Source organism: Hydra vulgaris, chromosome 11, assembly GCF_038396675.1.
Source record: "Hydra vulgaris chromosome 11, alternate assembly HydraT2T_AEP".
Lineage (NCBI taxonomy): Eukaryota > Metazoa > Cnidaria > Hydrozoa > Anthoathecata > Hydridae > Hydra > Hydra vulgaris.
Window position 1 is genome coordinate 6,966,151 of NC_088930.1, and position 25,168 is coordinate 6,991,318.

The 25,168-nt window shown below is 27.7% G+C and overlaps 1 protein-coding gene across 3 annotated transcripts in view; it reads left to right on the forward strand.

Annotated features, from left to right (window-relative positions):
* The window catches only part of LOC100199855 (nucleolar MIF4G domain-containing protein 1), a 71,344-nt gene that overhangs the window by 34,893 nt on the left and 11,283 nt on the right, over window positions 1-25,168 (forward strand). For all 3 annotated transcript variants that reach the window (XM_065809942.1, XM_065809944.1, XM_065809943.1), the window contains 8 exons: window positions 5-133; window positions 377-495; window positions 923-1,016; window positions 5,823-5,866; window positions 5,934-5,986; window positions 6,480-6,613; window positions 15,723-15,779; window positions 17,378-17,556. In XM_065809942.1, the coding sequence (XP_065666014.1) occupies window positions 5-133; window positions 377-495; window positions 923-1,016; window positions 5,823-5,866; window positions 5,934-5,986; window positions 6,480-6,613; window positions 15,723-15,779; window positions 17,378-17,556 (809 nt within the window). The remainder of the gene's footprint in view (window positions 1-4; window positions 134-376; window positions 496-922; window positions 1,017-5,822; window positions 5,867-5,933; window positions 5,987-6,479; window positions 6,614-15,722; window positions 15,780-17,377; window positions 17,557-25,168) is intronic.

The following is a 25,168-nucleotide window of genomic DNA, read 5'->3' on the forward strand; positions in this document are numbered from 1 at the left end:
TCAGCAATGAATGAAATTTTGTATGAATTAATCTTTGACGCGTGCGTGACACCTGTTCAAATGCCAGAAAAACTTATACTTGAGCATATGGCTGTAGTGGTTGCTGTTCAAAGTTTAACAAATAATGAAATTAGTAAGTAAAATGGTGTAATTTTTTTTTTTGATGTAAATAAAAAAAAGTTGAATGTAAATTATATTAAATGTTATATAAAATTGAATAAAAATATATATTAGGAGTGAAGGGCTTATATGCGTAATACTGCAAAATGTTGACTCAACACTTTGACTATGGACATAGATTAAATATAAATGCTTTTATAAAAATGTTTTTATACATAATAATATACTAATTTATAAATTTATTATTATTTTTTAGCTCCATACTTTTTGGAAATGCTTTGCATAAAGTTTGTTGAAATGCACAAAAATTCAAATTCTGAAAAAAAAGAATGCAATAATATACTTTTCATGTTATCTTCTTTGTATAACTTAAAGGTTAATTTTTTTCACTTTTAAGACAAAAGTTTTTAGAATCTATTTTGCTACAAATTTTTTTAGCTATATTTGAATAAATGAATGAATAGAATGGGTTAATAAAATGAATGAGTGAAATTATTGTTGACTATGATTTATGAATATGTTTTTCTAGTTACAAAATTTTATGTTTCCTAATGTTAGTATTTTTTTTTCTCTGAACATCTGTTTGCTTTTCTTTGTTTCAATAACTTTCCACAGAATTTTTACATTATTTTATAATTCTTTTTACGTTTTAATTGCTCGATCAATTTAAGTAATGCAGATTTCCTGCATAACATTACATGATTTTCTGTTGATGTTTAAAATTTATAAAAGAAATTGATAGAAGTTATTGTTAGGTAATTTTTTATTATAAGAAAATGATTATTTTTTTTTAAACTGTAAGGTTGTGGATAGTCTACTGATATTTGATATTATTCGTTTGCTTATAAAAACATTCACAGAACATGATATTGAAATGATTCTATTGTTATTGAAAGGTATGTTAACAGGTTTTTTTTTGGTTTTTTTACATAATGAAATGTATTTTTGTTGGATTTGTCATGCATTTCTGTTCCGTTTTTCCCCTTTATTTTTTATAACTTAGATTAATTAGAGGGAAAATGAACGAATTCGAACGGAAGTTTTATTATTATTATATTATATATACATATATAGTAGTGTAACCTCAAGTGTTTTCCCTGTCATACATCAGAAGACTAAAATATTTTTTGTCTTACTTGAGTTGTCTGGTATGAATATCAGTTCATTATAAATTTTTTTATAACAAAACTGAAGAAAAGAATTAAAATACTGGACTACAAAAATATGACTAAATTTTTAATACTATTTTTTAATAAAGTAGATTTTTTTAATACTATTTTTTAATAAAATAGATTTTTTAATACTATTTTTTTATATTTAAAAATAGATTTATAAATACTATTTTTTGATATTTAAAAATAGATTTTTTAATACTATTTTTTGATATTTAAAAATAGATTTTTTAATACTATTTTTTGATATTTAAAAATAGATTTTTTAATGCTATTTTTTGATATTTAAAGAATACCAGACAACTCAAGTGAGACTAAAATATTTTTTGTCTTACTTGAGTTGTCTGGTATGAATATCAGTTCATTATAAATTTTTTTGTAACAAAACTGAAGAAAAGAATTAAAATACTGGACTACAAAAATATGACTAAATTTTTAATACTATTTTTTAATAAAGTAGATTTTTTAATACTATTTTTTAATAAAATAGATTTTTTAATACTATTTTTTTATATTTAAAAATAGATTTATAAATACTATTTTTTGATATTTAAAAATAGATTTTTTAATACTATTTTTTGATATTTAAAAATAGATTTTTTAATGCTATTTTTTGATATTTAAAAAAAATAGATTTATAAATACTATTTTTTGATATTTAAAAATAGATTTTTTAATACTATTTTTTGATATTTAAAAATAGATTTTTTAATACTATTTTTTGATATTTAAAAATAGATTTTTTAATGCTATTTTTTGATATTTAAATAATATCAAAAAATAGCATTAAAATAGGTAATAGATTGGTAATAAAATGGTAATAGATTTTTTAATACTATTTTTTGATATTTAAAAATAGATTTTTTAATACTACTTTTTGATATTTAAAAATAGATTTTTTAATTTTTTAATAAAATGCTACAAAAACTAAGAAACTTTTAAGTTAAATTAAAAAAACGTGAACAACGAAATTTAAGTTAAATTAAAAAAACTAGATGTGAAAAACAAAATTTAAGTTAAATTAAAAATTTTTTAATAAAAAAATTTATATTTATTTAGCTCAATTCACATTCTTTATCTTCTATCATTTTAAACTAGTTAAAATATTTTTAATTTATTTTCGAATACAACAACTCTTTATTTAGGAAAAAATTTCTACATTGCATTATTAACAATGTTTAACTTTTTGTTTTACATAGTTTAAAGAAAAATTTATTTTAACCATGATAAACAAAAGGTTAAGCATTATTAATGATTAGCACGCAAGCATTATTAATGATTAGCACGCCTATTCGCATGATTCAAAATGCAATTATAACCTTTTAAGAAATGATACAGTAGCATTTTGAATTAAAAGAAAGTTTGTTTTGGGAACACATTTCGAATTAAAAAGAAAATATGCTTTAAAATGTGACTACAACTTTTTAAAAAGCGTGCATGTAATTTAATTCATATGGGCTTCTTTTTTTTATGTTTAGTAAAACTATGAAGTGTATTAAAATGATATAATGAAACATAGTATATAACTACTTTGAATGCTTTTTAAAGGTTTCTTTAAAATTATGACGGGAAATTAAATCTTCATATTTCAAAATATGGTTTTTTCATTAAATTTTGTCAGTCTACTGACTGATAACTTCAGTTACCCTTTGTGAAAATGAGTTGTACCGCCAGACACCAGGCGTTACATCCCTGATATAGTAAATATAGTATTATATTGTTTTTTAAAATTCTGTTATAAAGCTTGTAAAAACTGTGAACTATATTAGTGAAGTAATGTTGCAAACATTACTTCGCTAATACAGTTATTATATTTATTTTTATACTAAAACAATTATTCTTCAAATAATAGCAGAAAATGTTTATTACAATTAGATTCCTATTATTTTTATCATTCCTTTTACTCCACTTAATGGTTGCAAAAAGAAACCACTAGTTGAAGATCATCCAGGTAAAGTTATGTGTTGATCATAATGTCAGTCTTTTTATGGATGAGATGTCATTAAAGTTGTTTTTTTTTATAACAAGAATTTTCTGTTTCATAAAATTTTTAAACAAGAACATAAACCCACCCAACAATAAAATGCAAAAAATACTGCATGTATTGCTCATAACTGATATATTATGATACTATTTTTTCAATCAATTTCTTATTAATAAGATATACTTCTATTATGTTCTACAAAAACTACACTAACTTTTATGTTTTACAAAAAACATGTTTTACAAAAAATATTATGTTTTTTTCTATTTAAACATGTTTTTTTCCTGATTACTTCATTCTCTTTGAAACATTTTAATGTTTATATTTACAAAAATTGATGTTTCTTGATACTAATCTATACTAAATTTAAAAAAAACAAATTTTATTCATTTAAAAGTTTGCATTATGGAAAAGGTCCAGCAGGACATCCCAGAATGCAATTTGGGTCAATTAAAAGGAGTTTTGCAAAGTGGATAGGCTTTGCAATGCAGTGACTGTGATATCATTGATAATCAAATAGTCACGCATTATTATCACATTGTATATTTGATTTTTTTTTATTAATACAGTTTACACTAAAAATAGTTGCAAAATGATCCGTATTTTTAGCACGTGATGGTGCAGTAGTGGTGTTTAGATGCAAAATATGTTGCAAATTACTCACTTATAATTTATTATTTATTTTTATTTTAAATTATTATTATTATTATTATTACTCAGCAATTAAATCAGTTCATTATTATTACCCAGCAATCAAGTTTTTGTAAACAAATGTTTAATTAAAGGCCAAATTATTTGTGAATTTATTTTTGAATTATTTCAAAAGCAGTGAAACTTAATATTATTGGCAACAAACAAAATATAATAATACTAATGAACAAAATATTTGTGAAATTTTATAATTGATTACTTTGAGATATTTTAAAAGCATGGGAAAAGCTAAGGAAATTTCAAATGATATAAAGAAACTTATCATTAAACCTGTGGGGAAAAAATGTCAGAAAGATTTTTAAACTTTATGATATTTCAAAACCAGGAGTCATTTACATCAGGAAATTTTTTCAATGCCAAACTATTGAATACAAGCCTTGGACCAGAAGAAGTAAAGTTAAAACTGAAAAAGTTGATTATTATTATAATATTTCAAGAACTTGCAAGACTGCTATTGACCTAAATACAATTATGAGTCAGTTTGATGGCACAAACTTAGACAGTTAATGAATAATTAAAAATCCTTTTTTCTAAAGAAACCTATGCTATTCAGTAATGACAAAATTTGGTGATTTGAAAAACGAATTCAATGCTCATTACTGGGTCTGGTGTCCATTAGCAGACAGACTCAATCTAAAACATTAACTATCTACTGTTAAACATAGTTGAAGAAAAGTTCGGAAATTATTGATACTTATTGAAAAATTGAAAATTTTTTATGGTTTTATTTATTATATTTAATGATTTATTATATGATTTCATATTTATTTTATTGTATAATTTTTGAAATCAATTTTTATCACAGTTAAGTTGCTTCTAATTTTCTGAAAGAATTTTTTGCAACGAAGCCCTTTTCAAAAATATTTTAATTTTACAATTATAACTAATCATTATAATTTATAATTTTTGGGGTTTACACTATAAGTTGAATTAACATTAACAGATAATATTTGGTAAAAAATATAGCTGATTTGAGAAAGTTTGTGAAAAGTTATTAGTCCGAGAGCAAAACACAGTTTTTTTTAACCCTATTTTTGTCAGTTTGACACCTTAAAAGGAAAAAAATTGCACTCACTAATAAATGGTTTGTCAGCTGGTCAATATAAGGAGAGTTTGGTGCCATGGAGCCCCTGAGTTTAGCCTAAAAGGGCTATTATTTTACCCCAGAAGAATCAGATCTAAAATTTTCACAAATTAAAGTAGAGTTTTAGGTGATTAAGATAATAAAACATCTAACATCAAAAAATGGGGAAAAGTCCGGGTGAGTCCCCCTTAAGGCTGTATTTTTAGTTCTATTGCCTCAAGATAATAGAACAAATAATTTACCCCAAAATTATCAGAAAAAGGTTCTTATATCACAGTGAACTCAAATAACCCTAATTGAACATGAACACAGTAGGTATTGTGTATCAGCTTATTGTATTGAAAGTTAAAAAAGATCAATTGAGTAAAAAAAAAGCAACAGAAGCCATTTCTTTAAAGAAAAGAAGAACATTAAAAGCAACTGGATTAAAAATTAGATGACACTTAAAAAAAAAAGTTAACTTCAGAAATAATTTTAATATTGTATGCTTTTGCAAAAAAGTAGACACACATAGATAAAAGATTATTTTTTATCACCAGTATTCATTATAACCTTATAGATAAAAGATTATTTTTTATCACCAGGATCCATTATCACTAGAATCCACAAAGTATCCAATGATATATTCCTCAATCAATTCCTCATTACTGTAATGCTGTCTTTGAACAAATGGATACCAATTACTATTAAATTATTACTACTATAGAAACTCTAACTAAAGTTTATAACTTTTCAAATAATTTTGTTTCAGCATGTGGAGCTGATATTAGAAGAGATGACCCATCATCCCTCAAGGCAAGTATAAATCTTTAGAAATGTATGATTTTTTTGTTTCATGTTTTATAAAAGTTTGTAACTTTAGGAGATAATCCTTGAAGTTCAATCCAAGGCTGCAGCATCTGAAATAAAGGATTTGTAAGTTTTTTTAACAAAAATAAACAGTTATAAAGTTTTGGTATATGTAGCAATTTTTTTTTTCACTTTTTTTTCAAGAACTTCTCTTTTACAAAAGCTTTATAAAATTATCAGTGCATTAAATATAAGGGACGAGTGGTATAAAATTATCAGTGCATTAAATATAAGGGACGAGTGGTATAAAATTATCAGTGCATTAAATATAAGGGACGAGTGGTATAAAATATAAGGGACGAGTATAATATTAAAAATAAAAGGATTTGTTCTATCCAAAAGAAGAAATTGTGCAACCTTATAAAATCATATGCTTTAACTTATTTTTTAATGTTTTCAAATAAATTTATGAAAATGATAAAGTGAAGAATAAGTTACATAAACCATTTTAAACTTCCTTAAAGAGAATTTTTGTTTTGAAAATAATTTTGTTCTATGAAATGAATAAAAACCATTTATTTTTTTTTTGTAAATATTTTTTATAACGTTTTTGATTCAGATCTCGTGTAAAATTTATGCTTGACATTATCAATGCTTTGAAAAATAATAACATGAAAAAAATTCCAATGTATGATCCTTCCCTTTTTGAAGACATGAGGAAATTATTGAAGTCTTTAAGTAAAGGACGTGCAGGTTTGTTAATTAATAATTTTCACCCTCTTTTTTTTGTCAGTTGTCAGATTAGACATTTTTTAGATATTAAATTTAAATATGATTTTCAAAAGACATAATTGTATAATATTTTTTAAAAGCAATTTAATTTTGAAAAATAAAATATTTATTTGTTATTGATTACTCTTTATTTATATATTTAACAATTTTTACATAGGTGTGACTATCTGAACTGTTCATTAAGGTGGACATAGATTGGGTGGTTTTATGAATTGAAAGTAGATAGACAGGGTTCCCACCAGTCCTTGATAGTCCTGGAATTTGAAAGTAGTCCTGAAAAGTTCTGGATTTTTTAATTATTCTGAAAAATCCTGGAATAGTCCCGGAAAATGGGATAATATTTTATATTTTGTTATTTATTTTTAATTAAAGAAAAACAATACAACAACTATATTACTAATAATAGTAAATTATAGTAATAGAATTGCTCTAATCTATTATTCTTATATTGTTTTTGAAATTTGTATTTTAAAAATTCTTTATAAAACTTACAGATCCACAGTAAGGCATAGTTAATTAGTTTTTAAAATATTATATTAGAGATATCATCATAGAGGTTTCCATAAATCATAAATATATCAACTGTTATATATTTTTTCAATTAGTATTAAATTATTGCATTGTTGTATAGTTTTAAATAATTTTTAAAGGTATGAAATATTAAAGATTCCAAATTCTTTTTGGCTCCTAAAATGTTTTTTTTGTTTTTTTTTCCAGACGAAATAATTAGAAAATGCCTTAAAATAAATGTATTAATCAAGTAAAATGGCTTGTTGAAGATCAATATAAACCTTAATTGCGCAAAAAAAAAGAAATTGTTGTGATTTGCAGTTATTGAGCTAAAGACATTAATATTGCTAACATGGGAGAAGCTGCTTTAACTTCACATATGAAAGGTATAAACCACATAGAGAGATCTCCTCCTGCTAACAATATCATGTCATTGATGCTAACTGCTCCTAACACTGTTTGAGTTAATGAGTATATGTCAGAATACTCAAATAAAGCAGAACACCAAAAAACAATTGATAAAATGCTAATTAATACATCTACACATGAAGCTAAAGTTCATTGGGTCCTTAATATTGTGATTCTAAATATTCAATGAATTCTTCAACTGCTTTTAGTAAATTATTTAATAAAATGTTTCCAGATAGTGACATTGCTAAGTTGTTTCCAAGGGATAAATATTCTAAATATCCAATGAATTCTTCAACTGATTTTAGTAAATTATTTTGTAAAATGTTTCCAGATAGTGACATTGTTAAGTTGTTTCCAGAGGTGTGGAGTTGTAAAAAAAAAGTACTAATTCTGACTCCAAATGTTGAAATTTTCAGAGTACAGCTCCGACTCTAACTCTGACTTTTTATTATTAGAGTTGAAGATTTTGTTTAGCAACTCCAAATCCACCAAAATTGTTGCGGCTCCACGACTCCGACTACACCGCCCTGGTTGTATCAATGTGGACTCACCAAGGCCAGTAATATTGCAACATTCGGATTAGCTCTCCTTTTTAAAAATGAGTTACTAAGTATGGCTAAAACTCGTTATCTTAAATCAGAATTCAAAGGGTGCTCAACAGCACATGATGTTATGCAAACATTCCTAAACTGTATTTCTGATATAGATAAATAAAATCAAAGATTCTACAAGTGTCATCAGACAGGCCAAATGTAAATTTGCTTTTTTTATATAATTTAAAGGAACAGAGGAAAGAGGAAGAACTTGATCCTCTTATAGATATTGAAACCTGTGGTCTCCGTATCATTCATGGCAGTTATAAAGCAGGGGCAAAAGCAAGTGGCTGGGAGCTAAATAATCTATTAAAAGCAATGTGTCAATTTCTACATGACTCTCCTAGTAGAACAGCAACCTATGAAAACATAACTTGGACACTTGATATCCAATACAGTTTTGTTGGCTTAGGTGGTGTGAAAATGAAAAATGTGCTTAAAAGGCTGAATCACTACTTGATGGATACAAAAAGTTGATAGTATATTTCAGTAGTCTTAAGAAAAGTAAATAACCATGTTCAAAAAATAAAAGCTGGCCGTGAGACTAAGAGCCATGGTTCACGATCCTGTTTTGCCAGCTGAACTTAAATTTTTTGAGTGCTTTCTGAAAAGTTAAATAGTTTTTTGTAATGCTTTCTGAAAAGTTAAATAGTTTTTTGTAATGCTTTCAAACAGAGAAACCTATTTTCAAACAGAGAAACCTATGAGTTCATTTATGGCTATTATACTTGGTGAAATAGGTGACAACTTTCTCGTGAGAATCATACTAAAGTTTTGTAAAGTATAAAGAACATTGCTTTCTTTATACTTTACAAAAAAATAGTTTTTTGAGAAGAGTTTAAATAGATTCCAGTCACAAATAATTTTTTTTGCCAGATTTTTTGTCAGTAATTGTCATTTTTTGAATTTTGGAGTCTATTTATTGAATAAAAAAAGCATTTGGAATTAGCAAGTATTTTACAGGCCTAGATGGCTCATATTCATTGTTATGAAAAGTATGTATTTTTTTTAATCATTATAAATTAAAAAAAAAAAAATTTTAACAGGATTCCTTTTTATCTGAAAAAAAAGTGGGCTACTGTTTTGCATTATTATATGAACTTTTATTTGTTACTAACTCAAAGGAATAATTGATATTTTGCTTAAAACTAATGTCAAAATAAATGGAAAAAAATTTCATTTTTCCTAATTCTGAGGGTTGTATATATATATATATATATATATATATATATATATATATATATATATATATATATATATATATATATATATATATACATTAAAGTTGTCTTTGTGTCTAAATGCTCGTTTGCCAATTTTTCTGTCCAACAAACACCACAAATTTTCTATTGGATTCAAGTCAAGACTTTGAGATGGCTATTCCAAAACACTGATGTTATTTATGTCAAAATATGCCTTCATTTTCTCAATTGTTAAGAAGCATAATCTGATGGGAACCATTGCTAGTGTGGCTGGTAGAGGACGAAAATGCAAGACCATTAGTGCAATTGATCAAATTATTAATGTCATCATTAATGAAAATAGAAAATAGATTTGTTTTGGCAGCTATTCTAGCTTTAAAAATTCAAGAAGATCATAACATCACAGTGACTCCTCAAACAATCCAAAATTGTATAAGAGAACAAGGATATAGAAATAGAGTGGTTCGAAATAAACCTTTTTTAACTTCTAAACAAATGAAACATCGATTGAAATTTGCATCGAAGTACTTGAAAAATGTTGATGTGTTGGAAAAAAATTTTGTGGTCAGATGAGTCAAATACGATCTTGTCTCATCGGATGGAATCCAAATAGTGTGGCAAAAAAAAGGAGAAGCTTATAAACTATTGTTTGCAAGGTAGTGTAATGCATGGTGAAGGAAATGTGATGGTTTAGGGTAGTATGAGTCATAAAGAAGTGGGGAAATTTAAGTTTATTGATGACAAAATAGGGGCTTCAATGTATTGTGAAATTCTCAAAGGTAACTTGCAACCATATACTTAAAAATTGAGAATGGGAAGTGATTTCATGCTCCAGCAGGATAACAATCCAAAACATACCGCTAAGAAAACAAAGGTATACTTTGACATAAATAAAATCAATGTTTTGGAATGGCTATTTCAAAGTCTGGACTTAAATCCAATAGAAAATTTGTGGTTTATTTTGGACAGAAAAATTGGCGACCAAGCATTTAAATACAAAGACAACTTGAAAGAAGCTATAATGAGAGCATGGGATAATATAACAACAGAAGAGACCCATAATTTGATCAACTCAATGCCAAATCATCTAAATGAGGCCATCAAGGCTGAAGAAGGCCCCACTCGATACTAATTTCCATAGAATTTAATCAATTTGATATTATTTTTGAACTGTACAATTATTTTTTTTTGCAGTCAATTTTATGCACCATTAGATCAATTGTGTAAAATTCAATAGGTTTGAAAAGCAATTAATTCACCAATACACAATTAAATTTTTAAAACAATACTTGATGAGATATTTAAAAAAAACTTCTAAATATTTTAACAAACAACTTATTTTTTTGATGCAATCTTTAAAGTTATGATTTTTTCTTAGTGTACAATTATTTTTTTTACATACTGTATTTATATATGTATATATATGTATATATATATATATATATATATATATATATATATATATATATATATATATATATACATATATACATATATATACATATATAAATACAGTATGCAAAAAAAAAATATATATATATATATATAGAGAGAGAGAGAGAGAGAGAGAGAGAGAGAGAGAGAGAGAGAGAGAGAGAGAGAGAGAGAGAGAGAGAGAGAGAGAGAGAGAGAGAGAGAGAGAGAGAGTATTGCATTTGGGAGTTCGGAAGGAAAAAAATGATTCTTATGACAAATACGTCACTTTTAATTACTTTTCACTTTCGTCCAACATTTTCGTGTTGTCAGAAAGTTAAAACCATTAATTTAATTACAAATTCATCGTTTTTAAAAAAAACCCGCAAAAACGCAAATTTAATTGACCAGAATATTTTTTTAAAAATTCTGAATGTTTTTAAAACATTCTGAATGTTTTTAATAATATAAACAATGTTTTTATTTTTTTAATAAAATGTTTTTATTTTTTTTTACTGTAAATCATGCACGGTCGATGTAGCAACACATGCATAAATTTATGTGTTGCTACATCGACTATTTTATAGCCTGACTCGCAACAAAGTGCTGCTACATCAACTGACAAATAGCCTGACTCGCAACGGAGTGCTGCTACATCGACTGAGAGTTTGTTTGGGGCAAGCAGTTTATCAAGTAACAAAAAAAAATTCTGGTCTTGCATTTTAATTTTTACTTTTTGTCAATGAAACTTTCTGACAACCAGTTAGGAGTTATATATATATATATATATATATATATATATATATATATATATATATATATATATATATATATATATATATACACACACACACACACACACATATATATATACACACTAGGGATATGACTTTTTAATTTTTTTTCAAATAAAATGTTTCCTGTATCATAAATCGATGAACTTTTACCTAAAATCATGAAAAAAGGCCCAAATAGCTTTCTGCAACAAAAAAAGGTCACCCCCAAAATAAAAATTTGATTTACCATTTTTATACATTCATTTTTGACCGATGTTTTAATCTTGAGCTTAATTCTCAGCTTAATTCTATTTATTTCATTATTTTGTTATGAATTTATTAATATAACGCCACACGTTACCATGGCAACGAAACGGCCATGTGCCGGCAAATACTTGGAATTGTTATGTGATGACGTCATTGTGTTACCACGGTGATATAGACGACTGTAACAGACTGTAGAAGATTATAGAACTTAGTAGAACATTCTGGAAGCTCTAAATAATTATATAAGCGAGCTGCTGTCAGAGCTCAGTGTTGATAATGTGAATAGTTCTATGAAGTACTCTGCGTGTAACTGAGCTAATAAGGAACTACTGTAGCGAACTAAAGACGCTGTAAGTGTACGAAGTATAAGTAGTTGTAGCATTATCGTTAGGATACGGACTGGATTATCGAACTGTTATCAACATTGACTGGATTATCGAACTATAATTGGATTACTATACAGTTAAAGTATTTTATTAATTAAACGACTTCATTAAACGGATATTTACGCTCAGCTATCCGTAAAGTCGTAACAATATTATATGATGTCTCACAAGAAAAGTCATACCACAGTAACAAAGAACAAGAAGACTTGGACTAAAAATTTGGTGAGATTTCAAGAGTCACACAGAAGAAGAGGAAGCGTGGCTGTAGAAGAACATTCACTCGATGAAAAATCCAGAATACCACTTCAATTGCAGATCGTAGGAAGATACCAGTTTCTCGGAGCATATGTTAAAGGAAGAAAAGAACGAATAGACCAAATTTCTAAGGAAATTACAAAATTGTGGGACAATAAACTGAATTTTCCACGTGTGTCTGATCAAGTGATAAGAGCAAAGCTTATGAAGGTGCTGAAGGTCTATGATGAATGTGTCAAGCGTGGAAAATATGATGTTCTCAATGCATTATTTGACATCACGAAAGTGAATGGCCAGTGGTTATCCTCGGAAGATAAACGTCTATACCACCTACAAAAAGAAAGTAAAGGACAGGTGGGGTACTCAACAGGACAAGTGGCAAGTAAAGAAACCATTCACCCTTCCAAGAGAAGGAAAGTCCAGTCTGGAACAGCAATACCTTCCACATCACAAGTCCTGTCTACCACAGACAGTGGTACTGAATCTGAAAACTGCAAAAGTAAGAGTGAAGATGATGAAGACGACGACGGTGATAAAGACGATGATGAGGACACTCAGAAAAAAACTAGAAAGCACTACAAAAGTAAATTTGCTGTAAGTATGGTTACATCAAGTGGAGTTTCCACAAAGAAAGCTGCTAAAATATGCAATGTATTATCACAACAAGGTATTGATATTCCAACTCCAAGTCAATCAGCAATTTACAAGTCCATATTCAAAGAGGCAGGTAAATTAAAAAAAGAAATGATACAACAACTTAAAATGGAACAGTGGTCCTTACACTTTGACGGCAAACGAATAGATGATAAGGAATATCAGGTAGTTGTACTTCAGAATGAAAGAACTGACGTGAAACTTGATGCACTGCGTTTAAAAGATGGCAAAGCTGAAACTGTTGCTGAAAAAATTGCCAAACTTATTGATGAATACAATTTGTGGAATTCAATTAAGATGATCATTACTGATACAACAAACGTCAATACTGGGAAGAGAAATGGAGTTGTTGTGAAGTTGCAACGTATGTTTAAATTAAAGGGTGTCACAATACCACAATTTATCGGTTGTCAGCATCACGTACTAGACAGGATTCTCCGTCTGGTGATGGACGAAGAACTTGGGGGTGATACCAAATCTCCAAACATTGAATACCCATTTGTGTCTGAACTGTTGAATAAGTATGATGAACTGAAGGATAAGTTTGTGAATGGAACTGTAGAAATTCTTGATAAATCAGGGTGGAGAGACGATATGAAGTTTTTGTACCATTTAACAAGAGTGTTTAGGTTCTATGAAGAACAAAGAAACTTTCCTCTGATTCACTTTCAGAACATTCCTAATATGAGCAATGCCAGATGGAACTCAAGAGCCATTCTCGCCATTCTGGCGTTCATTCTTATGCCTGAAGCGAGAAAGAATTTGGAGAAGGTTTGCAGGTTCATTTCATATGAGTGGGCAGAACATTGGTTTAGTAGTCAAAAGTACAATGACAATGACTTCAAGAATTTATCTGATGTATTGAAGCCTTACAAAAAGGTATTGCAGTCATTCAAAAATCACTGGAAGAAAGAGCCATCCGTCATCGACATACCACGAAGTAATCAGATAGCTGAACGTGCAATCAAGGTGATGCAAGACCTGTATGCTTCCTGCAGAAAGAAAGACAAACTGCAACTTCGATTCATTCTAAGTAATAAGCGCTAGACTCTTTATGAGACGTGAGCATCATGTGACCCATGTACTAAACACAGTAGGCCTATAGACACAGACAGTTATGTATATTGTTGTACTAGACGCTTTGATACTGTTAATTTTGTAATACTTGTATAATTATATATCACATAATGTTTTTTGTTATATCACAGTACATGTTGCATAAATAAATAAAATAACAACAGGAGTATGACTCTTACAACATCTTCAGCCTTTAATATTCATTTACTGTACAAAAGTGTACCTATTGAAAATTTGATTTTTTGGTTTTGGGGTGACCTTTTTTCAAAATATGTCAAAATGAAACATCTATTCGTTCTTTTTACATAAAAGTTCATTGAATTACGATACAGGCCTAGTAGGTTGCAAAAAAGTCATATCCCTAATACACACACACATATGTATATATATATATCTACTACACACACACATATATGTGTATATATTAATAGATATATATATATATATATATATATATATATATATATATATATATATATATATATATATTATATATATACACACACACACATATATATATACACACACACATATGTATATATATATATATCTACTACACACACACATATATGTGTATATATTATTAGATATATATATATATATATATATATATATATATATAATTAGTGAAAAATAAATAGTTATTAATATATATTTCAATTGCATTACTTAAAGTTTCACGCAATAGCGATCAACAGATGTAACAGCAACAAAAAAAGTAACGACAAAAGTTATATACAAAAAATACTATGGAGTGTCTGCTTTGATGTCATTAAAGTTTTTAATTAGAAATTTATTTTCATGGTGGCATATTGACGCTAGCTCGGTTCGTTTGTTAAGTAAATTTAATGGTGATGTGATAATGTGGTATTTTTCTGTCAAGCATAAATTGCAAAATTTACCACCAGGTTTGAATGGCTCTGCTTGATCGATAGTTTTCCATTTTAATATATGTTCTAAAGCTTTATTTTTGCATTCCCACACAAATTTTGAAAGTTCAGTGGAGTTGGCCTTACTTTCATAAACAAAGGAGTTTTTATGTTTTTACCATCTGTTTTTGAAAGCTTTCTCAGTAAGCCCAATATAATAATATCCTTCTTCTTCTTGGTGAGTTTTACGTTACAAATATAAATAAGATTTTTTGTAAGGCATTTTCCGTTGAGTGGGCATATGGTGGTTTGTCGATAATTGCATAATTGATTGGCATTTTCATGAGATTTATATATCTTTTTATTATGAGAAGTAATAATACTCTTGATGTTTGGAAGGCAGCTATAACTAACCTTTAATTTGTTTCGATTAAAAAGTTTGTGAAATTTGTGGCCTTTGATATTTGATAGAGCCGCACCATTTTATAATAACGCTCTCAACTCTTGTGGATTCAAAGATTTTTCACTCTATATATATATATATATATATATATATATATATATATATATATATATATATATATATATATATATATATATATATATATATATATATATTAATAGTAATAACTTTTAGCAGTATATTTTAATATTTAGAGCAAAATTGCTGTTTAAAAGTTCCACTTGAGGATTTACTTAATGCAAAAGAAAAAGGTAATTCATTATTCTTAAAATAACTAATAAAAAAATTCTGAAAATAACGTTTAACAATATTTAAAATTTTATGCGCTCTAATAGTATTTATTTACACATGAACCCATTTTTATTAATTTTTTTAATAATTATTTTTTCAATTTTCTAAAATTGTTTATTTTTTTTAATTTTAACATAATTTTTATTACTAATACTATATAAATATTTTAAGTATTTTTAATATTTTTAGTATTCAATTTATTTGGATTAAAAAATATATATACACAATATAGTAAAACATTAGGCACTATTATGTAACACCAAGGCAAGATAATATTGTTCATAATGGTGCTGTTTATTGTTTTTTAAATTTAATTTAAACAAGGAAGATGAATTAACCATATGGTCAGTGGAAGAATTCCATAATTTAGTAGTTATTTTGCAGTAGAAAATTCCTGAATATTATTTTGTTTTGTTACATGAAATAAATTTTCGAGAATGACATCTTGTTGAATAGTGAGAAAGAGTTTACTAAAAACAGTGAAGTTTGAACAGTTGAGAAACAGAATCAAAGGCTTTCTTAAAGTCTATATAAATAATATTTATTATCTTATTGTTATTAACAGAAGTGATCCACTCATTAAAGTATGTCAGCATCAGTGTTCATGTAGATCTATTCTTTAAAATACCACCTTGATGCACAAAATTTATTTTTCTTTGTTAAATTTTTTTTTCTGTCTAGACTACCATCTACAATTATGAAAGGTTTAAAAAATATTTATCAAGTAGTTTAGGACATTTAATCCAAATTTCTTTTGTAGCCAAGTGGCAACCACCATGTTGTGGTCAAGTGGCCAAGTTTTTCATTGTTCTGAAGTTATAAGGTTGAAAAGGGGTTTTAACAATTATGAAAGAAAAATTTAAAAATAGGTAACCTTCTTGATCATAGTCCATCCATATGTTTTAGAGGTGGTAGATCACACAAAAATTTTAAGGTTTGATCCTCGCCACATCCCAAGTACCATGCTTATTTATTACACAGCAACTAATAACTTATTTCTCTACACAGCAACCTTGTTCATTTAAAGCTTGTGTTTTTGAGTTAAAGGGTTGTATCAACAATAAAAAAAAAACTTTGACTGTTATGGCATCTTGGACTTGGGGAATGCAGTAACAAAAATGATAGAAAATTCAAGGGTGAAATTAACATGTTAGGCTTTGTCCAATTTCAAGTTTAACATATGTAGTTTTATATACTATTTGTTTAAAAATATTTATATTGTTAAAATTATAAAAATATTGAAAAATTCAGTTGAATATTATATATATATATATATATATATATATATATATATATATATATATATATATATATATATATATATATATATATATAGATAGATAGATAGATAGATAGATAGATAGATAGATAGATAGATATAGATATAGATATATATAGATATATATAGATATATATAGATATATATAGATATATATATATATATAATATATATATATATATATATATATATATATATATATATATATATATATATATATATATATATATATATATATATATTAATATAAACTCACACCATATATATTTTAATGTTTAGGAAAGTGGTGGATTGTTGGCTCTGCATGGACAGGAAGAGGTCCTGCTGATAATCCTAATAATAAACAGATAACTACTGTAGAAGCTACTGTTAGTTCAAAATTACTAGATGTTGCTAAGAAACAGAGGATGAATACTGATTTAAGGCGAAAGATTTTTTGTGTTATTATGAGCAGCGAGGTATTTTTTTATTTTTTATTATTTGTATAAAACAAATAATTTAGATAAATAGTTTTATTGGTTTTTGCTATTTATTGATAAATAAACTAAATATTCAGATATACACATACACAATTTAAAATAATAACGCTTAAAATTCCATAAGTTTAGTAGTTGAAAGTCTTATGATATATATATATATATATATATATATATATATATATATATATATATATATATATATATATATATATATATATATATATATATATATATGTATATATATATGTATATATGTATATATATATATATATATATATATATATATATATATATATATATATATCAGCCTTCTGTATTAGGAAAAATGAGGTCGTAAATTTTTTTCAGATTTTAAACTATTAGAGGTTGGCATCAGGTTGGCAAAAAAAAATTCACATAAAGGTTTTACCATAAAGTATATAAGTGAGGTTAGCAATTTTTCGCTAACCTCAAACACTTTTATATCGGCCTTTTATGGCAATCTTATGTCGAGGGCTAATTTATATATTTTTATATATATGCATATATATGTATTTTTATATATACATATATATATAAATATATACATATATATATACATATATATATATATATACATATATATATATATACATATATATATATATATACATATATATATATATATATATACATATATATATATATATATACATATATATATATACATATATATATATATATATATATATATATATATATATATATATATATATATATATATATATATATATATATATATATGCGGTAGTGGTGTAGTGGTAGAGCGCTCACTTTATAAGCGAGAGGTTCCGAGTTCGATTCCCACCATGTCCCTGGTAGTACCGCGCTCAACTTGTTTCTCCGCGCAGCGCCCTTGTTCATCAAGGTTCGTGTTTCGGAATTATAGAGTTGAGGGAGGGTTATAACCACAAGTAGCTTCCTCATATGTAGTGGCCTTCTCGGCCTTGGGGAGGTGAATTACAAAGAAAGAAAAAAAAAAAATTGTAAATATATATTTGTGTGTGTATTTATATATATATATATATATATATATATATATATATATATATATATATATATATATATATATATATATATATATATATATATATATATATATGTATATAGTATTGTATATATTTACTGCAAGGAGATAACTCCTGGAACAGAGCATGAATACCAGCCCTGCTATAAGCAGGTAATTACATTAAACATTTTAAATAAGCTAATGGTTTTTATCTAAAAACCTATTGTAATGAGCTTTAAAAAGATCAACCGAAGTTTGCTGAACTACATCATTCGGAAGATTGTTCCACGAATTCGCTACTCTGTTCTGACATATTTCACAGTTAACTGTTATTTCCTTACATACACGTTTACGGTGACAATACTTAGGTTCTACTGTCAATGGTTCAACTTGCCAAGTCACTCTATCAATTTTGTTTTCAATTTTAAAATATTGAATGCAGTCGAAACAAGTTCTTCTGGTTGTTATAGTGTCTAAATTAAGAACCTGCAGGCGATCTTCATACCGGTTTTCTTTAGGCTGTGAGGTACTTTTGTAGCTCTCTTTTGGATATGTTCTATGCGTTGTATTGCAAATTTTGAATAATTATTACAGGCTGGAGTAGCAAATTCTAAATGTGGATTTATGTACATTGTGTATAATTTCTTCCATAGTTTTGCGTCTCTGCTTAAGAAAGTATTTTTCATCCATCCTAAAAAGTTGTTAGCTTTAGATGCAATTTCCGAAGCGTGTGTCCCATTTGCCATTTGAGGTAATGGTAATGCCAAGATTGTGCTCTTTTTCAGATTTTAAAATGTTAATGTTGGTCAAAGATCCTGCATCAAATATATATTAATTTTTTTGGAGGTTGTTTTTACCCATATGGATCACTTTGCATTTTTTGTAGTTTAGCTTCATGTACCATTTTTCAGACCATTCCATGATTTAAATCTAATTGAGGCTTGTCTGAGTCTGAAGCATCTTTAATATGAGCAGTCATCTGCATACATCTTGCAAGGGAAGTAATTGATAACTGATGGCAAATCGTTTATGTAAAGGATGAACAAAAGTGGACCCAAGACACTACCCTGTGGTACACCGCTAGTTATGTTTGCCCAGCTGGACATGTACCCCTCAAACACAACTCTCTGTTTTTGGTTAGTAAGTCACCAATCCAGCAAAGTAGTTTTCCAGTGATACCGAAGGCTTTTAGTTTATGCATAAGACGTTAATGCGGCACAGTGTCAAAAGCCTTAGCAAAATTTCAAAAGATTATATCAACTAATTGCTTATCTGGCAAAGATGAAGAAATAATGTCCATTGACCCCAAAAGGTTGATGACGCAGGTTTTGTTCCTAACAAATCCATGTTGTTCTGCGATATGGCAAATTAGATCATTATATAAATAATTCAAGATAGTGTCCTGGATAGTTCGTTCCAGGACTTTGCATGGTACAGACGTGAGCGAAACTGGACAATAGTTAGCTGCATTTAATCGACTTCCGCATTTGTGCAAGGCGTCACGTTAGCAATTTTTCAAGCATTGGGTACAGAACCTTCTTGAAGTGAGCTGTGAAATATTTTTGTCAGAGGGTACGCTATTGTACTAGCACATTCTTTAAGAACCACCCATTAATTCTTTAATGGGTGCACACCATTCTCACCTGGAGCTTTATATTGATCTAGTTTGCTGAGGCTTGAAATTACTTTTTCTAAAGAAACCACTGCTTCCGAAACAAAGCTTGTAGTTTGATGTTTAAAGTCCGGCATTAGAGAAACAAGATCTTTATTAACAAAGGACAGATTTAAAATATGAGTTTAAAATATTACTTATCTCAGGACCTGAGTTAATAGTATAATTGTTTGAATCATACATAGCGTTGATTTGATTTTTGATTTTTTGCTTTGATTTTACATAGCTAAGTAGTAGGTTTCTTGGAATTGTTGTGAACTATTGTATTTTCATAGTTTCTGATGCATTGCTTAGTGTATTTTTTAATTCGGTTGCGAACCTGCTTATATTCATTGAGAACTGGTATAATATGGGATCTGGTTTGCTGGATTAAAATCCATAAATGTTTCTTTTTTGCAATAAGATTACGTAGCTGATCATTCATCCAGGGTGGTTGAGTTTTATGAATTAATTTCTTACTACAAGGTATCCATTTATTGCACAAACAATTGTACTCAATGAGAAAAATTTCGTAACATTGTGATGTGTTTGTAGAAGTAAACAAAACATCCCGGTCAATATTTTTGAAATCAAGATTCAGATTTTTGAAGTCTGCTAGTTTATAGTACAAATTCGATCGCACAAAAAGAGGTCTTTTTATAGTGTTGGTGGTAGCCAGATGCCATTCAATAGACAGGTGGTATTGGTTGGAGGTATTACAAAGCAGAGGAAGAGGTTCGATATTGTAGATGCGATTGGATGATTCGGTAAGAATTAAATCAAGAAAACTTTTATATTTGCTATTTAAGTTGCAGAATGAAACAAAATTACCACTTGAAATATATAGCGATTTTTAAGAGTATGTACAAATCGATGATCTGATAAAGTGGCTCCTACTGATGTGTATGCTACGCTTTAGTTCCATGTTAACTTATTAAAATTGAAATCTGCGGCATTCGAGGCCAACTAATGATGCTAACACTGCTTGTTCAAGATTTAGGCGTGCATTGATATCATCATTGTGTTTAGGAGGAGGTCTATACATACACCCTAGCAAAATGTTCTCTTCTTCTAATATTACAGTACACCATATTTGTTCAACAGATTTGCAGTTTAATGGATGCATATTCACATCAAACGAATTTAGTTTATCATTTATATAGATTGCAACACCACCTCCACGGCCTTCCCTGTTGTTGCAGTATAGTTTATAACCATGCATGTGCATTTAGTTGTTGATGTTAGCCCAAGTTTCAGTTATAAAAATAGCATTGTATTTAAAAGTGTATGCCAGGGCTTCAAGCAAAAACAGTTTGTTGTTCAGTGAACAAGCATTTGTGTAGTAACAGTATAAATGATTTGAGTTACTTTCTTGGCATATATAAGTATTTAATGGCTGGTTTGAATAGCTTTGAGCAGAGGTGGATGATATATTAGTACACTCAATATTATTGTGTATTGACTGGTTTCGAACGAGCAATATGGGCTTTTTGCTATTTAACAAATGGGTGTATTGAACGGCCGTTGATTTTAAGGGTCTTAGATACATCTATGCAGCGGACCCTATTGCTGCGGATGACAAATCGAAATGGTTTATCAAGGTTACCATTTTTTTCAAGATCTCTGTTTGCCTCTTTCCTCTCAAAGTTAAGCTTGTTAAACTCAGCTTACTCCGCAATTGTTCGATCAGGTCTGATAAAAACATTCTTGTGTTCCGTTTTGGAAAGAATTGGTGCTGCTACTAATTCCATGTTTCTGGATTCTGCACTGTCGAATTCAACAATAATTGAATTTTGGCTGTTTCTGGTATTTGAGCTGTTTACTGCATCATTAGTTGGACTAAATTTGGGCTTAATTCTTTGAGTAAATACAATCTTTGCATTAATTTTTAAAGATGATTTCTTTACTTTTTCAGTTGTTGTGGATTCGTCCGCAATCTGGTCTAAAGTATTAAAGGGAAACATGCCTACAAAAATTTTGTTTTCAGTGGCTTTAGCATTTGCAGAAATGGCACTAACAAGAGCTGTGTTAGCTTGTGATCCTGGTTTTGCTAAGGCTGCTGCAAAGTCGCTGTATTTTGAAATCTTACTGTTAGTGTCATTTAAACAAACTTTATTTTTTTCAAGGATTTCAAGTTTCAATTTCATTTTATTGATTACAACTTCTTTATCGATGACAATTTGCTCCAGATTGTCAATCCTCTCCATTAGCTCTGTCTTGACTTGGTTAATTGCAAAAAATATTAGTTCTTTCACTTTCTTTTCTTGGTTTGATCCAAGAGCCATTTCATCTTGAAAGGAGGGCTACCACCCTATATCAATGGACTACCTCCTGGTCGTGAAATATTAAATTATTAGTTATAAAGCTTATTACACAGGGACTAAAAAGTTTCAGTATGTGTTTTTTTCAGTGATATATATATACACACATATATATACACATATATATGTGTGTGTATTTATATATATATATATATATATATATATATATATATATATATATATATATATATATATATATATATATATATAAATACATATATATATAAATACATATATATAAAAATTTATAAACAGAGAAAATGTATAGTTTTACAGTACTAGTAGTTTGATGCCTAAAGTCGATCGTCAGCCATGTAATACAAAACAAAAAAAATCCGTGAAAGTATAAAGTTATAGTGGAGTGTGCAAAGCCATTGTCAAAACAAAATAAAAAGTTAAAAAACAAAAAAAAATCTAAAAATGGCAATCTAATCACCCACATTGATACACTATGTTATTTACAAGGCACTGTTGGTTCTTCAACTTCTGCGTTTATTAAGAGTATGTCATAAATTCGTACACCAAGAATAACTTTTTAAATATAAGGAATGAGTTGGTATCTTAATGTAGACATAAAAGCAATTTCTTATTTTAAAGTTTGATATAGGTGATTAGGCAGCCATTTTTAGGTTTTTCTTTTTTTGATATCAAATTTATAAGATTTATCCCTTAATTATGAAAAAATTTATGTATATTATTTACACACTTATTAATTTATATATATATATATATATATATATATATATATATATATATATATATATATATATATATATATATATATATATATATAAGCAAATATACATGTAATTTGATTCATAAATAATTAAACACATGAATATATATATATATATATATATATATATATATATATATATATATATATATATATATATATATATATGTATATGTATATGTATATATATATATATATATATTAGGGTGGTTTTTTTTATATGGAAAAAAATTTTTTTTAGTTTTTAATCGCATAACCTCTTATTTAGTGAGGTCTGATATAAAAAGTATATAGTTAAAATTTTTTTGCAAACTGAAAATGGGAAGTGGTCCCCCAAATAGTAAGTGACCAGGTTTGATATTTGACTGGGCCGAGTTTGATAAAATATAGTCTGAGCCAATTTGTGACCAGGACTGCATAAACATTTATACATCCTAAAGTACAAAAAAAAATTTTAAATTCATGTTTTATTTTGTATATATATGCATATATAAACATCATTATGATCAACATGATCATAATCATCATTACCGTCATCATCATCTTCATCATCATTATCATTATTGTCATCATCACCATCATCATTATTATCATTATCATCATCATCATTATCGTCATCATTATCATCATCATCATTGGCATCATCATCATCATTATTGGCATCATTATCAGCAGCAGCTGTAGCAGGCTTTAACCTTCCTCTTTTATGCTGTTTCTCTAATCATGGTCAATGCTCAAACAAGCTATCATCTCTATTACAATAAACTAAAATTCACTTTTGTTTGACTTCTTATTCAACAAGTTACATCTTTTTACTGTATCTGTCCCTATTTATTATATACTGGCATAAATATATGCAAGAATTTAATAAATAGTAAATGTAAGTATAAAATTTTAATATATAAAGAATTATAAATTTTTTTCTAGCCCCGACTATCAACCCCTGCTAAATCTTATAATTTTTCCGGGGCCGGATTTGCAAAAAGTCTCATTTTTAGCAAGGGGCTAGGTCCATGGTCACTTACTACCCCCAAATCCTATTTTGGAACTCTAAATTGACCAAAATTTTAAAAATGTAAAGAAAAAAGGGGGAAGGGGGGGTTGTATCATTTAAAACCTTATTGTTTTATTATTTGACTATGAGCATTTTATATTTTATAAATTTCTATTATATTCTGTCAATTATAGTAAAAAAGTATAAATATATTACTTAAGAAGATGGCTGCTTAAGACAAAGCAACAGGCTCAACTACAAATGTTTGGCTAGTTGGACATATTCTCTCAACAATAGATGGGCCAAGTCAGTTGCCAACAAGTGGTGTTGCCCTATGTAGAGGGCAACACCACATTTTTATGAAATGATAATCAAAAAGTCAACTCTTTCAATATCCTGCAACACAGTTGCAGATAAAGTTATGATTTTCTGGTTTAAAGCTAATATTCTAACTATAACAAAGCCTCATGTAGTTGCTAAACTTAAGAGTATTCACTAGCAACATGTTCAAGTGTCTAAGCAGAGAAGTAGAAAATCAGCTACTCAACATAGCTATCAAGAAAAATTCACTGCCAAGATGAATGCGTTTTTTGATATTGCTCATGGTGAATGGGATTGTCTCATCAAGATAAATGAAGATAAACAATTTCTGATAGACCAGAGAAGTCCCCGAAAGATGTTAATGACATCAGAAGACTTAATGCATAAGAAAGCAGTTGTAAAATACAAAAAAAGCAAGCTTGAAGAAGAAAGGCGCTTTAAATGACATAAAGAAAGTAAAGTCATATCTACAGATACATTAATGGATTACAATTTAGATTACTCTCAATTCAAACACAAAAAGCTTTTACTCGTCCAAATA